The sequence below is a fragment of the Panthera leo genome, chromosome B2, assembly GCF_018350215.1.
Source record: "Panthera leo isolate Ple1 chromosome B2, P.leo_Ple1_pat1.1, whole genome shotgun sequence".
Classification (NCBI taxonomy): domain Eukaryota; kingdom Metazoa; phylum Chordata; class Mammalia; order Carnivora; family Felidae; genus Panthera; species Panthera leo.
This window is the reverse complement of record NC_056683.1, coordinates 118,360,075-118,377,767: the sequence shown is the minus strand read 5'-3', so window position 1 is coordinate 118,377,767 and position 17,693 is coordinate 118,360,075. Positions and strand designations below refer to the sequence as shown.

General features: G+C 42.1%; 1 protein-coding gene across 1 annotated transcript in view; it reads right to left on the bottom strand.

Annotated features, from left to right (window-relative positions):
• The window catches only part of ENPP1 (ectonucleotide pyrophosphatase/phosphodiesterase 1), a 70,110-nt gene extending 60,988 nt beyond the window's left edge, over positions 1 to 9,122 (bottom strand). Inside the window, exon 1 of the mRNA XM_042939847.1 lies at positions 8,883 to 9,122. Within this exon, the coding sequence (XP_042795781.1) occupies positions 8,883 to 9,122 (240 nt within the window). The remainder of the gene's footprint in view (positions 1 to 8,882) is intronic.
• Between the last annotated feature and the right edge of the window lie 8,571 nt (positions 9,123 to 17,693).

Sequence of the window (17,693 nt, the reverse complement as noted above, 5' to 3'; positions counted from 1 at the left end):
AACGCAATCTTTATTTTCTTACACTTTTTCACATTTTCTGAACTTTACATCACCTGTAATATGAAGTATTTTTATAACGAGGGGAAAATTATAAGCTCTCTATACAAAGATTTTAGACCTAGAAGAAAGCCAACCAACTCCAAACCCCTTGTATCATGGTCAAAGAAACTGAAAGTCAGAGAAGCAGAGCAAATGTTCAAAGGTCGCACAGCAACTACTTCCTATAACTCCAAGTTTCAGGCTCTTTACATGACCCCTGTCTCGTAAAACTTGCTTGAGTCATCCCAGAAAAATCAATGCCCCCTTTTCCTTTAAAAGCTTCCAGACCTGGGATGCCTGAGTGGCTCAGTCAGTTAGGCGTCCGACTCTTGCCTGCAGCTCAGGTCATGATCTCACGGTTTGAGTTTGAGCCCTGCATTTGGCTCTGTGCTAACAGCATGGAGCCTGCTTGGGATTCTCCGTCACCCTCTTTGTCCACCCCTCCCCCACAACCTCTCTCTCTCTCTCAAAATAAGTAAACATTTTTTTTTTTTTTACCAAAAAACACTTTCCAAGAGATGACCAATGTATAAATACTTTTATATGGCAACATTCCTCACATTTACTTCTTTTGAGCTGATCAGTAAGGTATTTTAGTGTACATGTAGAGTTGTTCTGTACTTATTTCTTAATTCAAAGAGAGACAAGAACAACATGGTCTATTCATAATGCTCCTAACCCACACCCTTCCCACCTGAATAGACTCCATTCACCTGTTTCCTAGTTTCCAGGAGATTCTAATCTAAGTGATGCTGGATGGCTCTCTATAGGAAGCCTATGTGTTTGGATGATGAAATATTATGGAATAAACTCTGCACCAAGGACACTTCACCTGACTCAATGCCACCTGAAAATGCCCTGGTCCAAGATTTCTTTGTTTTGGTTTTGTGTCAAGTATATTGTTGATCGTTGAGAAGGTACTGGCAGTGGAAAGTCTGAACTGAAGAGTTCTATTGATGGTGTGATGTAAAAGTGAAACCCGCTGGGTATTCAGATGGATGTTTGAATTGGAAGGAACATCCAAATATTATCAGGTCACAGCAAAGGCAGAAGCTGGCACAGCTGAGAGCAATGAAGAGCAATTAAAGGACAAGCCAGGACAGAGTGAGGAAAAGGCAGTTAAAGTACAAGAAACAAATGAGAGCGCAGGTCAGCTCCTGCCACATGGAAACTGCACACGTGATGGGAGGGAAGAGACAGTGTATGTCATGTCCTGTACACGCAACGAGAGCAATGAATGGGCACCTTTAAGCAAGGCGCCTCTGAGGTCCAAGGAAAGAAAGGGGCCAAATGCAACCAGCAGCAGCGCCATTTCAAGCCAAAGCCAACACAGTTGAGGTCTTTAAGGAACAGTCAGGATTTTTTTTTTTTTTTTTAATCGTAGCATCATGTATGAGGTCTGTGGAAGAACAAAGGCTAATTAGCAGCCCCAGCTAAAGAAATTCAGGCTGGTGTGCCTTCTCTACCAGTTCATGATCCTTAAGGAGTGCTGCTCCTCAAACATGAACGTGTAGACGAATCCCTGGGGATCTGCAAAAACAGAGATTCTGGTTTGGAAGGTCTGGGGGGGTGGGGCCCAAAATTCTGCATTTTGTACAGGTGCCAAGGAGGTGAGGCTGAGGTCTGCAGACCACACCTTGAGTAGCAAGGATGTGAATGTCTCCTGAGTAAGGAAAAATAAAAAATTCAGTCACACTAAAGCTTATCAATAACCACAAGAAAAATGACCACGTATTCAGGACACAAACTTGAAACAATATTAACGAACGTTCAATACTGTTACATTCAAATCCATTAATCTCTCTTGCCCTTTGAATGAAACTTACACCCATTCCTAGTTTTGTAAATCATCCATTGGTCCCTTGGAAAATACTGGTTCACTGAGTTACGTAGTTCTTTCAAATGTTGACACAAGTCATCATACCTTATGGGAAAAAAAAAAGTCGAACTTCTTACTATCTTCATCAATTTCTTCAGAAAAGTCTTTAAAAGTTGGGAAGCTACCAATCATACAATAACAGGTACAAGTTCCCCAAAATTCTGATTTTTACTGAAAAGACTGGATTTTTACCATAGGCAACAGGTACCTTAATTTGTTTTCCTTCAAGTGACAAGCTAACATTATTCATTTTGAGAAAATGTGGGCCAAATACTAAATCCGAATAACCAGTGCGTGTCGGCCATTCTTTCAGATAAAAACGAAAACTGGTGTTCCAGGAAAAAAAAAAAAAAGCAACCAGTCCAGCTCACAACTCAATCACAGAGTTTCCCCTCCGGAAAACAAAAGCACTTCAGACGCAGCAGTGCGTACTTCCAATTTCCCACCTATTAAAAAGGTGGGTAGTTTATGGCTGAGCTTTAATAAAATCTGCTTCATCAAGGACATTTTTACCGACTCACCCAGTACATTCTTTTAAGTGAAACTGACTTCTTTGTGTTTTAGTAGCAAGTGCAGGACCACCTGCAGCTGCTGGTGCGACCCATTGCCTTGATCCCTGCTAAGGCGACAGCAGTGGTCCCTGCTAAGGCGACAGCAGTGGTCCCTGCCACTGCCTTCATGCCCTCAGTGTCAAGGTCAGCACAGTGAAAAGGGCAGGCAACATCTGACTACTGTCGCTAAAATCGTTTGCAATCCATGGCCCCCTGGCCACCCAGGGACCCACCCACTGCAGGTTGAGGGCTGCGGTCTAAACTATGTGGATGTGGGCTCTTGAAACTTTGTTCTACTTGTGTTGTCTTTTGCTTAGAAACATATCTATTCAAAATAAAGGTACTCTGGAGCAACAGAGACTCTATCTGGAAAAATGTCATAACGACGGCTGTATTTTCTTTTGCTGCACAACAGCATCATAAAAAACTACTTGAGCTGCTTTCCATTTCTCTCTCCATGACAGACCGTAGGCCCCAGACGCTTACTAATGTCAAAAAGCGTTTCAAGGGAAAGAAATCAGCTTTAGAAACAAGCTACTTTTCTCTGAAATACTTCCTGAAAACCAAGCTAGAATGCTCTTTGAGGATCTCAGGCCATGCCTGTGATAGAATGTTTGCCACCTTAAATCTGTGTAAAATCCTATGATATGGGGAGAAAAACGATCGATCCACAAATGAGACATGCTTGTGAAAATGTACTCCCTTCACAATGACTTTCTATCATGACTCTATTTTCCTATTCTGGTACATTTAAAAATGTATTAAAAAGGAAACTCAAGGGTGCCTGGGTGGCTCAGTAGGTTAAGCATCTGATTCTTGATTTTGGCTCACGGCTTGAGTTCCCGCCCCATATCTCCCTCTACACTGACAGTGTAGAGCCTGCTTGGGATTTTCCCTCTCTCTCTCTCTCTCTCTCTCCATCTCTCTCTCTCTGCCCCTCTCATGCTCTCTCTCTCCCAAAACAAATAAACTAAAAGAAAGAAAGAAAGAAAGAAAGAAAGAAAGAAACTCAAATTAAGAAGATGAAAATCGTTTTCCTCAAAATTTGTATACATTGGAAGTTCAGAATAACATGTGATTATTGACATCACACTGATAAAAAGGCATATGAATGGGATGCCATTTGCCATTAATACAGAATAAAAATCTGTAGTTAAAAGTCCTTGCATAGTTTCCTACTTACAGATGGCAGATGACTTTCGCCTATAATTTTAAACTACTCTTTCTAGAAACAGAATAAATACACCAACTACACCTGAATAACTTAAGGTACATGTCATAATTATGCAAGATTATTTGGGTCCATTCCTATCTTAGTGCCACTCAAACTGCTGTAACAAAATGTCATAGACTGGGTAATTTAACAGAAATTTCTCACAGGTCTAGAGGCTGGCAAGTCCAAGATCAGGATGCTAGCCAAACTGCTTTCTGGTGAAGACTCTCCTCTTTCTGGCTTCTTTTTTTCACTGTGTCTTCACGGGACCTTTCCTCAGTGTCAGATGGGCATGGGGGAAGGAAGGGAGGGAAGGGAGGGAGCCGGCTCAGCTCTCCTCTCTCTTCCCCTTCCTGTACAGCTACTAATCCCACCATGACAGCCTACCCTCACAACCTCATCTGAGTCTAATCAACTCCCAAAGACCCCACTTCCAAATATCATTATATTGGGGGCCTATGACTTCACCATATGAATGTGGGAAGGACACAGACATTTAGTCCATAACAATTTCAAGCTTTCTGAACCATAACCACTGGGATTGGAGCCCAGCAATCTGTTGTCCTTAACAGTTTTGGGCTGTTTCCTAAGCACTCTGCTGTTTGAGAAACCTGACTGCATGCCTGTGAGCCTCAGTTTCCTAATCTATCAAGCAGGATTAATTGTCACCATACTTTACTGTTTCAGAGTTGCTGACGCGTTGAGGATCAATTATCTGGGAAAATGTTTTCTAAAACTGCAAAGTGCTTTGTGAATGATAAACTTTTACCACCTACATTTCCACCAAATCTTATTCTAACATCTAAAAGTGAGCGAGGATAAAATAAAGATTATTATAGATGTTATCTTAATTCTTATAATTAAACCTCAGATAACTAAAATACTCAGGAAACAGAGTGTTCTAGTTAATATTTAGCTGGACATTCTGGTCACTTTAGAAAAGCCCTTTCAAATATATTAATGTATTTACTTTCCGTGGTAAATACATCACTTAGATTTGATTTGATGTCAAAGGATTTTTATTTTGAGCCAGTTTTCTGAATATCAGTTCTTGTTAGGCTTAAAAGAGTAATCTATGCTCTGCCTTGAACTCGTTTGCTAAAAGGTTTCATGGTAGATAAAGGCATGTTTATTTTAACCAAGGTAGTTCTCTAATTACAAGTTGTATTCCAAAAGCTTATTTGTTCCTAAGTTGTTTGAAACATGAAATGTCTCTCTCCCTACCCCCCCAATTATGAACCATAATTAAGTTCTCTAGCTTGTCCAAAAAGCCCATAAACACAGATGAAATACATTTGCTATGAGTGACAAGTCACACAGATACTTTGCAGTGGAATTTATCAAACTCAAACCGAATATAAAACTGTTTTCATTTACCTTTAATATTAGTATCTGAGAAAAAAGCTAGCTGGAGGAAGATGAGAAGATGGTAAGAATTTCTATAAATATTATGAGCCAATGGTCCTCAGTTCTGTATTATACACAATGTACAAGGTCTCTTAACACAGCCACTAGCCATTAGGAAATAATGGGGGTGGGGGACAGCAACACTGAGTGTCCAGAGTTAACCGAACAAGTGGAATAGATGGGAAAAAAGAAAATGTTGAAAGGATGGCTGTGTATCCATGGAGGGAAAATAGGTGAGGTATCAATGGTGACAGAGAGAGACCAGAATATGACTCAAAGCAGAAGGAAGTAATAGAAAGCAATGCTGGAGAAAACAATACCCCACAAAAGCCACAAAGACTGAATTTGGGGTGTGATAGCAAAGTCACCAAAACAGAAGAGGCCTCGATACAAGTGGAGGAGACTTTCCTTTGTACCTGCAGGATGACCTACCTTATGCATGCCAGATGGCCACACTTGGGTCATTGGAACCTGAGAGAATGCCCAGGAGTGAGGTCCTGATTCTGAATGCAAGTGATCACAGGGGCCTTGTCTGGCCTGTCCTAAGGTTGGCCTTGGCTGGAAACTGGTTCACAGTTCATTCACTGCCTCTTCCATCTCCCAACGCCCTAATGGAATGATATTCCAGTTTTGATCTTATCCCTGAATTTATACCCAAGAGCCGTACCTACTAGTGCATCTATATTTAGATTCCTGAGACTCCTGACCTTCAATTGGTCATGTGGGTCTGTGGATGTATATTCTGTCTTCCCATCTTGCCCTTTGCCAAGGTAAAGTGTCACTTGGTCTAAGCAAAAATGCAGCGCATTCACTCATTCAACCAAAAGCCAACATTGAGTGTAAGGCACCTTCTTAGGTCCAGTAGTAAACACAATCATCTTACTTGGCTCCTAGAAATCTGTGATGCATTTTATCACAACGTGTGACACAAAAACCATAAGAGGCAAACAGGAGCCTTCTCTGACCTCTAAGATGCTCTGGTCATGTTGAAATATGCGAAACCATGGCTGGCCGGATGTTAAATTTTACAAAGCAAAGAATAATGCCAAGTCCAAATCTGATTAAGAGCAGAGAACCATCTTGATTGTTCTCCACATTGTACTTTAGAGATAAGACAATGCGTTGTAAAAAGGGGAGAAAAGCTAACCAAAGTAATAATTTTCATACCCAAACTTCTGATAAACAAGGGCAACCACGGCCACTTACAAAGAACTCTTTCACCGAAAGGTGAAAGTTGTCCCCCATAACTACCACCCATACATAAAGCCCTGTACACATACGCAGGTGTATGTATTCATAAGCACAGCAGAAGGCCAGAAACACAAAGTAATGCTGTAGAGGAACTCACTGGAGAATGGAAAAATGTACTGCACTGTGGCTGAAAGTTTTCTGCCCTTGGGGTGCCTCGGTGACTCAGTCAGTTAAGCATCGGCTCTTGATTTCTGCTCAGGTCATGACCTCATGGTTTGTGAGATTGAGCCCTGTGTCAGGCTCTGTGCAGACAGTGTAGAGCCTGCTTGGGATTCTCTCTCCCTTCTCCCCAATCTCTCTCTGCCCCTCCCCCCTCACAATAAATAACTTTTTTTTTTTTTTTAAAGAAAGTTTTCTGCCCTTTAAAATACCAGGAACAAGAATTTTTTTCAAATCTTCAAGTACGACTTCAGTTGAAGTCAAAATTTCAGTTCAAAATTTAATTTGGAACCAGGGAAAGGCATTCAGTATTTAACATATCTACTGAAGCATATAGAGAATAATACTTGTATTTGCCCTCTTAGTTTTCCACAGTCTGGCTCAGTGCCTTTCCAGGGCCCAGGGCCAAAAGCCACCAGAGACTGCAATTCTTTCCCTGGGATCAAACACCATACCTAAAGAGAAGGGAGGGTAGAGCAGGATCTTTCCTTCTTTACTGCATCATTTAAGCTTAGCCAAAGTATGTTCAGAAAAATGCGAGAGTTGCCACTGATTATTCTCTGGAAGGCAGCTCTTGTGATTATCCTGCTAGATAAAAACCATGAGGCTGAGGACCATATCAGTGATTGGCCTCTAGGAATCCCAACACCAGATGCAATTAGTCCATTTCTCCAAGTTTATGAAAAGTGTGTTGATGTTTAACTGGAAAAAAGGAACCCCATAATGCAGCTCCTTTCTAGAAGACATGTTCCAGAACTCTTTGACGTCAACTGTTAAAATCCCTAGAGGTGCAACATCAGAGCACAATGGAATGCTGTTTAGCTGATTGCACGTGTCATAGACTGAAATGCGTGTTTCAAAAATAGGACTTTGCTTATACCTATTGTGGATCTATAAGTAAATGAGTAGGAAAGATTTAAAAACTGAATATAATAATTGGCAATTTAGCAACCTTTCAAGACTACAGGCATTTAGAAATGATTTCACATTAGAGTTGCGCACAATGTACAATTATTGGATAACTTGTAGTGGGCTAAGCACGTGAAAATAGTGATACTAAATCATTTAAGTGATCATGTTCTAGAAACAAAAGTCTCACATTAACAGAAAGAAAAAAAGGTACTCAATAGATAAAACCTAGGTTCTCATCAATAACACGTGTTCTAGACTCAAACAGTGATATATGATGCAAAAATATATGTTGAGATACAAACATTATGTGGTTTGCAACCCTTCCAATCTTAGGCTTAACTTCTAAGTACTAAGCATATGACACCATCTTTTTAGGAATGTTGGTTCCTCAAAGCATTATAACCTCTCCATGAAACCTAAAACATAGTGAAAATGGAAATGCTTATGAAAGGAAAGTAGATTTCATACATTAGAAAAGATATTCTCTACACAGCATTGTTCAATCATAGCAAGTGATAATGTTACTTCCATATAATACAATAAAAATTATGGCTCCTTGCAAGTTTCAATTTACTTCCCCACAGACGTTGTTCCCATTGGATCCCCACAATAATTCTATGCAGTGGGCAATGAAGACGATGTCCTCATTGCACCAAATAAGAAACTGAGGTTTGGGAGAGTTATACAAGGCCTTAGCAACTACCAACTAAACCAGGAACCCAGGCTCTGACTCCATCCAGCACTTCCTACCATCCATCTAGAATGAATTCCCACCCCCTCCCCCAACACTTTATAAAAGTGACTGTGGATCTTGCAACTGTCCTAACAAATAGCAGAGGAATAATGGCTACTTTTGTTAGCAACAAAAACCGTGTAACCTACGGTTAAAAGAGTAGACAAAGAATGGTAAACGTTTCTTCACATTCGCATAACATGAATATTGATGAATTTCTGAACAGCTGCAAGGAAATTCCTCAGTAGAGCCAAGAGAAAAGGTTTTTCCTAAAGTTCCTGACAAAACTTGAAGAGTTCTGTTAAATCTTTTCAAGTGAAATTAGTTAATGCAAAGAAAGTCATCAATACTGCAGTCGCAAAAAAAAAAAAAAAAAAAAAAAAAAAAAGTTGGTCCTTCCTAAGACTGACTGACAACTTTCGGGCTGGCGGGCTGGTCATTTTTCCCTTCTAAAAACTTCGTACTCTCATGGGGAGGGGTGGGGGGGCGAGGTGGTATCTCCAAAGATCACACTATGAACACTGTGATTTCCTAAGCAGGCCCTTAGAAGCATCGGTGGCACACGTGAACGTGACCTACTCCCCCGGGGTAAAGAGAAGAACAGTGCGGAGCGCGTGCAGGCGAAGAGGAGCGGCAGAAACGCTGCCTCTCTCCGGGCCCCGGGTGCTGACCGCGCACGGAGCGGAGGAGCCGGGCGCCGCCCTCCCCGCCCTCCCGGGCGCCGGGCCGCGGACCTACCAGCGAGAGCACCTTGTAGGTGTTGGGGTCCTTGGCCGTGCGGGCGTGCGCCGCCTTCTCCAGCGGCTCCTCCCCCAGGTCCATGGGGGCCAGTAAGGACGCGGCCGCCTGCCCTTCCCCGGGTGCCTGAGCCGCGCGGCCGTGGCTCGGGTCGTGGCCGTTCCCCGCCGGGCCCTCACGGGAACCGTGGCCGCCCTCGCCGCCGCTGCTCCCGCCCCCCGAGCCGCCGCCGCGCTCCATCGTGGCCCCCGGCGCTTCGGCCCCGCCGCCTCGCTGCGCCTTTAATAGGCTCCGCGCCGGCCCCGCCCCGCCCGCCGCCGCGCCCGCCCCTCGCCGCCAGACCCTTGGCGCCGCGCCAGCCGCCCTGCGCTAGAAGTGAGGGGAAAGCAACTCAACGCCCCGGATTATTTGGCTTCCTGTCTGATTTCGGGCACTCTGCGTGTCGGTTATTTTGGGTCCTTTACGTGGGCGCGTCTTTAACTTCCCCCAGAGCTTTCCCCTCGCCGCGCCCCGGGCACCTTCCGAACACTTGCAGCAATCGCCCTGGACTGGAATTGCCGAATGTGGTCTGCAGAGGGCATGAGATCATGGGGCCCCAAAATAGAGCGGGAGGAGGAGAAGGATGCAGCCCAGGCTGGTGCCGCTTCTTAACGCCGGGGGAGTGGAGTCGGGCCGACCTGTGTTTCTACATGGACGTGCAAATCGGCTGGAGGGTCGAGGGTGGGACGGGGCCACCTTTTTCTCCTGCGTAGAAGCGAGCGAGGATTCCCTCAAAGCCCTGCTACCCACTACGACTCTACTCTGAGACAGGAATAGCCAACCTTAACATTCTAGTTAACAAAAGTGCTCATATATAATGGATACTTAGTTTTTCACGGTGTTGTGTTGTTTCTGGGTTTTTATCGCTGATCCGGCTTTAATATATTTACTTACTAGTTCCTTTAGACTTTCTGTGTTGAAGGTTTCAAAATGCCCATGCTGCCTTATTCTGAAATTGACCCTGATACTTGGTTAGCAATATTGAACATTTTAACACAGTCTGAAATACTTTGAAACCTTATTTTTGAACTAGGACACGAACGGTGGGCTATAATTCTTGATGGGTTTTGATTCGCCTTTGATTCTACAACTTTTACATTTCCTGGCTCATCAGTTGGAAAAACCACACGTGTGTAGCGAAGTGATTCTTCTCTGTCAAGGTGAAACCGGTGACTTTCAACTGCCTTGCAATGCCAGGGACTGAGTTCAGTGTCCAAAGAAAGTTATACAGTAAAAAACCAATCCATTTTCAATCCACTTTGGTTACACGAATGTAGGCAATTCATGGATATTTAATAGATATAAAGTATGTGTTGTTCCCTTTAAAGTAGTCAATTTAGGGGGCGCCTGGGTGGCTCCCTGGGTTGAGTCAGACTTCAGCTCAGGCCTTGATCTCCTGAGTTGAGTCCCTGGGGCTCTGTGCTGACAGCTCAGAGCCTGGAGCCTACTTCAGATTCTGTCTCTCTCTCTCTCTCTCTCTCTCTCTCCCCCTCTGTCTCTCTCTCTCTCTCTCTCTCTCTCTCTCTCTCTCTGACCCTCCTCTGCTCAAATTCCCTTTCTCAAAAATAAATAAACATTAAGATGGTCAATTTAGGGTGCTTTCTGTTTATATTGACTCCATTCATTCATTCATTCATTAATGAATTTTTCAACTCAATCTTTTCACCTCCAACTATATATACCATATCGAAGATGAATAAAAGTACATATTTATCAAATAGCTCTCAGTCTGGTCGAAGTAGGTAAAGAAAATAAACAAAATAATATAAAACCCAAGTCATATGTGCATCATAGAGTCACAAATAGGATATTTTGAAAGTTTAGTGGGAAGGTAACTGACATCTGGAAGAAGTAAAAGCCATCCCTCAAAACATTATTGAGCTCTTTTTTTTTTTAATTACCTTTGAGTCAGCTTTACAAACCACCCAAGAGAAACAGGTTTTCACTATTTCATACTCACACATATTTTTTACCCCAAACTTGGCTCCAAATTTTCCTTTAACTGCTTCCAAAAATCAGATTCAAGGACAAAGATCTGTGCCACGGAGACTGGTCAAATGAGTATCAAATCTAAAAGAAACTGAACATAGACGTCCAAAGTGGCTTTGAACCTAACAAAACACATGGAATCAGTGTCTTCACTGTAGCATCACTTTGAAGGCTTCGCCCATGGGACCCGTCAGCATAGTCTGCAGTCACAAACTCAAATGCCCTAAATAAGAGAGGCAGCCCCACTGTGGGTGAACCGTGTGCCCTGTTATAGGGGTGAGGCATTTACTCAGCAGGATTGTGTGCCCATTGTGGCCAGATAGATTTCTCAAGAGAAACAGGAAATTTAGACGTTTGTGTGAGTTCTCCAGATTGCAAAACTTTGTCTACAAAACTCAGAAAAACAATTTCTTTAAACACTTGAAAGGCCAAACAAAATGTAACACATCTGCAGGGTGGGCCCGGCAAACAGGCCACCAGGATGTGGCCTCTGACATTGCTCAGGCCTCTCCTGTGCCAGTCAGAACATCTATGGGTAACTATAAAAGTCTAATTGAAATTGTGAAATCAAAGGAATAAGAATGGATCAAGTATGCCACTCAGATTATTTAGCTACAGACATCACGATGCCTGTAGCAAAGATTTGCCTCAGTCTTGTTTATATTCCAAATAGTCTGAGAGATGGCTTTACACTCCTAAGTACAACAGAACCATGAAACATAAATCTGCAACACAACTTTCTTGGTTAGGCCAAGGTTAATACGAACGTTTCGGGGCCCCTAGGTGGCTCAGTCGATTAAATGTCTCAGGTCATGAGCTCACGGTTTGTGAGTTCAAGCCCTGCATTGAGCTCTCTGGGCCCATTTTGGATCCTGTGCCCCCCACCCCTGCCCCTCCTCGGCTGGTTCGTTCTCTCTCTCTCTCTCTCTCCCCCCCCCTTTCTCTCTCTCTCTCTCTCTCTCAAAATAAATATATAAACTTAAAAAAAATAGTATTGAATGTTTCATCCTTGGTCCTAAACCACTTTGCTTTAATGATTGAAGACTCTAATCAAGTATAACAGTAAAGATGAGAGTTTAAGATTTTATGAGATTCCTTAAGTTTTACTCTACAGACATACGTAAACGTTTTTCCCTTGCTGCCTGAAACTTGAGACACAGATAAGACCAAAACACCAGATAAAACTGACTTATCTATGTTTGAACTGTGACTTCTCAACATTGAGGAACAGCTCTTCTTGGCTTTTAGAAACGGAAATATGCTGTAGAGTAATTCTTTTACCAGCTGCCCCACACCTTCTCCAGCTTTCTCCAATTCTCCAGTAAAACACCAAAGACATCTAGCCCGGTCTAAAAAACTACATGGCTCTTTCATCTTTGTAAGACGTGGAAAAAAATGTTTTCCATAGTGTTAACTTAATATTAAGATTTTGTATGACATCCTTTCTCTTTCTTTTTTGTAAGCACAAAAATACACTCTCTGGGAGAAGCTTGGATAACTATGTGACCTTGTCCAGATAGATTGCAGGACCTCTGAGTCGGCTTCCTCGTTTATAAACTGGTATTACAAATAATACCATAAAACTACATCATTATTTCCAAATGCCAACAAAATATTAATATTTCCCCAACTTACATAAAAGTTTAAATGTATTCTTTCCATGTTTAGGGCTGCCTGGGTGGCTCAGTCGGTTAAGTATCTGACTTTGGTTCAGGTCATGATCTCGTGGTTCATGAGTTTGAGCCCTACATGGGGCTCTCTGCTGTCAGCATAGAGCCAGCTTCGGATCCTCTGTCCCCCGCTCTCTCACTCTCTCTTTGCCCCTCCCCCACTCATGCTGTCTCAAAAAATAAAAAAATAAAAAATAATAAAAAAGTAAGTGTATCCTTTCCATATTTAAATCACTCAACTGACATCCCTAACAGAATAAAGCAATTTAATTTCCACATAAATAATGCATGATTTAGGGGCACCTGGGTGGCTCAGTTTCTTAAGTGTGTCTCGGTCCTTGAGTTTCTCTCGGTCCTTGAGTTCCAGCCCTGCGTCAGGCTCTGTGCTGACAGCTCAGATCCTGGAGCCTGCTTCAGATTCTGTGTCTCCCTCTCTCTCTGTCTCTCCCCCATTCACTCTCTCTCTCTTTCTCTCTCTCTCTCAAAAATGAATAAACATTTAAAAATGTTTAAAAAATAATGCATGAGTTACACTTAATTCCTGGAAAGGTTTGAGAGCTGCCATTGAAAACGCATCTATAAAAGGAGAGCCTGTGGGGTCCGGAAGGGATGCTTGCCTCTCGGGGGTGGAGGAGCCATGGTTTGTCATCAAGCAGACAGAAAATTGAGTGAAGCGTATACTGTAACTGAGAGTAATAGACACTGTGGAAAGATGGAAAACACGTACCCAGTCTAGAGGGAGCTGCTGTCCAGCCCACTCCTTCACTTTCTGGTTGGCCGCAATCTCTGCCACTTCCGTCATCTCTCATACCTCATGTCCAGCAAAACCTCAAGGTGCCAACAATCTGAATTCACGTCTGCCACTTTGCTATTTGCTTTCTAGGTGCCTCATGTCTTTTTCCCCCCTCTGCTCTTCCTTCACTTGTTTACATTTGTGCTAATTTTTTTTTTTTTTTATACTGGGCTAATTCCTCTGTTATATTTCAGCTTTTTTAAAGGAGTTTTTCGGGGCGCCTGGGTGGCTCAGTCGGGTAAGTGTCCGACTTCGGCTCAGGTCATGATCTCACGGCTCGTGAGTTCGAGCCCCGCGTCGGGCTCTGTGCTGACAGCTCAGAGCCTGGAGCCTGCTTCAGATTCTGTGTCTCCCTCTCTCTCTGACCCTCCCCTGTTCATGCCCTGTCTCTCTCTGTCTCAAAAGTAAATAAACGTTAAAAAACAAAAGGAGTTTTTCTTAGCAGTTGCTCTGTATAACATGACTCTTTAACTTACCACCTGCTTCAGATTAATACGGACTTAATTCTGGGAAAATATAGTGTTGTTTTTTTTTTTTTTTTCCTGTAATACATCTTCCTTTCCTCATCCTTTTCTTTTGCTCTTAATGTTAGTCTATATGTGTTATAAAGCCAATGATGCAGTGTTATTATTTTAAACCTTATGTGTTTTTAGAGAAATTAAGAGAACAGGGTACATGTACACACACACACACACACACACACACACACACACACACACAGATTTTTTTCCCCCTTGAATATGAATCACTTTTTCTTGTTTCTGTGCATGTATTGTAATTTTGGGTTGAAAACTGAGCTGTCAGGTAATGTGTTGTAGCAACTTTGGATTCTGATTATTTTTTCTGACCTTTTTTAACACTCCCCTGGACTTATAGCTACAGATTTGTCCTGCTGTTTTCTACCTTTGCCATTTTCATACCTCACCACTACCCCACCAAATTAAGTCCACCCCTCTGGTGGCTGAAAGCCTCAAATTCTCACTGTTCTTATCCAAAGCCCTAGCAGTTTTTCAAGAATAAATATTTCTCAACTTGTCTGCCATCGGTCAACTTACAGAACCCTGAAATTATTGTTATTGAGAGGGGCGCCTGGGTGGCGCAGTCGGTTAAGCGTCCGACTTCAGCCAGGTCACGATCTCGCGGTCTGTGAGTTCGAGCCCCGCGTCAGGCTCTGGGCTGATGGCTCGGAACCGGGAGCCCGTTTCTGATTCTGTGTCTCCCTCTCTCTCTGCCCCTCCCCCGTTCATGCTCTGTCTCTCTCTGTCCCAAAAATAAATAAAAAACGTTGAAAAAAAAAATTATTGTTATTGAGAGATCTGTCCATTTTTATACTTCTATTTTATAGAGAGAATATGCAAATCCTTTTACACTAACATAGCTGGAAATCCATTTCAGATTTTTTAATTAATGCCGGAAATTTTGATATTTATTTAAAATTTTAAATATTGGCAACTGAGTCAATATTTTTAAAGATGCCATGGAAGCCAACAAAATGTACCTGAAAGATCCGTTGATGCGTAGGCTCTCAATTTGCACTCTATCCTGAGTATGCCAAGTAAGCCTGCAAAGCATTGTAGTTCTCCTTCAGTTTTCATTTTAACCCCAGCCTAGGAATTCCCTATCTGTGCCCATGTCCACTCCATAGAGACTAAATCACAGTATCTCAATCCCTTTATATTTCTTTGGGGTACCTCAGTGATGGGGGTAATATATAAAAAGTCCAATGTGGGGGCGCCTGGGTGGCTCAGTTGGTTGAGTACCTGACTTGAGTACCTGACTGTGAGTCATGATCTCACAGTTCCTAGGTTCAAACCCCGTGTCAGGCTCTGTGCTGACAGCTCAGAGCCTGGAGCCTGCTTCAATTTCTGTGTCTCCCTCTCTCTCTGCCCCTCTCCAATTCATCCCCCCACCTTTCAAGAATAAATAAACATTTAAAAAAAGTTGAATGTTTGTTGAGCTGAGTTAAGGTGTGAAGGGACTGATGCCCCAATATATAATGTTGTTCCAGAAGAAAGACAATTGGATGCTAGATAGCCAAACAACAAACATCCCCTACAACCTCTTCAAAGCTTTATTTACTATTGGAACTCTCTAAGCATTGTGAGGTCTCCATGGGCAGTTCCATACAAGGTAACAAATTGCTACTAAAAGATTGTGGGCATTATGCATGCTCTTTAGAAGCCTCTTGATATGTTAGGAAATATGTGTAGAAAAGACACAAACGTATATGTTAGTATTCAGATGCACAGCATGTATTAAATGATCTTGCCTTCTAAGCCTTCATCTCACAGGATAACTGGGGATTGAGGTGATCTTGGGGCATATTCTCTCAGTCCCTTTCAGTATCTTTGGAGTAACTCAGTGTTTGGGGGATAATTGTGCCCCTTCTTTCTGTTTGCTCCCATACCTCTGCTCCCCAGGGTGTTTGTTGGCAGGGGTTGGACAGAAAGAGCGCTTATTAAGTAGTGTGGAAGAGGCTTGCATTGGCTTGCTTCTTTGGAGGTTTGTCTTTAGACTCTTGCTGATCTTATGTGGGCAGTGTCAGGTCTGATCTAGCCTCTGGGCACATTCACTTGTGTCTTCTGAAATGCGGTTGGTAAATGTCTGACTTGTTTTCTTGGCTCCGACAGAGCTCAGAAACTCTTTACATTTGATTAAACTCTACCTCAACCCATGGTAGGGCTACAGATACTTCTCATTACAGCCACTTCCTCCATCCAACCATGGTCCAAGCTCTTCATGTTATGCTCTCGGAGTTAGGGTCACCTCATCTTTAACTGTAAGGTTTATGTCATAACTCCATTGGCTCTCAGCTCAGCACTTTCCATATCCCCAAAATGCATGCAGGAACTTGTGAATCGTTCCCTTTGTACAGGAAAGTCAAAGAGAGCTCAGGGTGCTACTCATATTCTGCCTAACTATATTAGTCAGGGGAGCATTCTGTCAATGGTTCCTCCAGGGGGCTCCTCAGGAAGTGGAGTAAAAGCATCTGTACTTTATGCTTTCTATATAACCTGCTAATGCTTACCCCAAGCCAGGATTTCAGCTCATAAAAGGTAAATTCATCATAAAAGTGTCTAACTGAGGGCTTTCATTAATGCTCTCACTTCTCCTGTCCACACTCCATAGCATCAAAGTCAACTTTCTCTCATTCTGGCCTAAAAGGGACTTATATATCACATTCTAAGTTCTGTATTCCCATGATTTAAAGCAAAATTAATATTCAGCTCTTTCAGGCCTCACTCTTAAATGTTTGTGGAAATTTGAGAAATTTAGAAACCCTTTTCATTCTTGACAACACCTGGCTTTGAAGACTATGGCCTTGCTAAGTATTCAAATTATATCTTTTAGATGAAAGATTGTAATAACAATTCCTTTATCTTTGTATCTTTGTATATTTGGAATAATGAAGCTGAGGATCCCTACCTTACCTTCCTCACCCAGCTCTGAGGCAGGTGGATAATTCTAGTTGATCAGGAATCAGATCACTCACACAAGAGAAAGACAGACAGAAAGAAATAGGGAAGGGAAAGAAGGAGAAAGAAAGAAATGAAGGCAGAAAAATGAAAACTCATTATTCTTTTCAAAATTATTATCCATTTATATGCCTCCAAGTATATAACCACATTTGATATGCATATATAAAAGGTCTGACTTTTTTAAAATTCACCAGTCTGGGGCATCCCATTTTTTCTATCCATATGGTCATGAAAGCTGGTCACGAATGAGCATGGGACCCAAAGGGCCCACCCAAAGGACCACGTGGCCTTTCTTCTCACCCATGGGAAAGAACGTTTGTTACAAAGATGCCATAATTGTAGGATAGTCTGAAGTCTTGGGAGAAGGCAAGAATGTTGCAGCTGTGGGTCCCAAAGAATAAGAATGTACTCTTCCTCACTGTGCTGGTGACATTATCCAGGGCAGCAGAGGCTGAGGTCTGGCCTAGTGTAAGACAGAGTTTTTAATTCTTATAATATGGAGTATAGTGGGGCAAAGGGAAGTTCTCTATCCTTAAGCCACCTGAAAGGAAAACATTGGAGAAACAGAATAAAAAAGGGATATGTCACATTTTATTTCAAAATAAACTTTCAAAAAATAAAATGTAAACATATACATACACAAACAAAACAAAAACAAAAAGGAACTCACAAATGCATATAAAGAAAATGTAGATGATTTTTTAAAAAGTACCTCATAGTTCTTGACCTTTCAAACAAATAGTTTTTTGAAAGAATAAATGAATATGAGAGATAAAGTATTATTTTTATTAATAGGCAATGAAATTTATAATTATTTAAAGTTAATGACAATTTAAAGTTT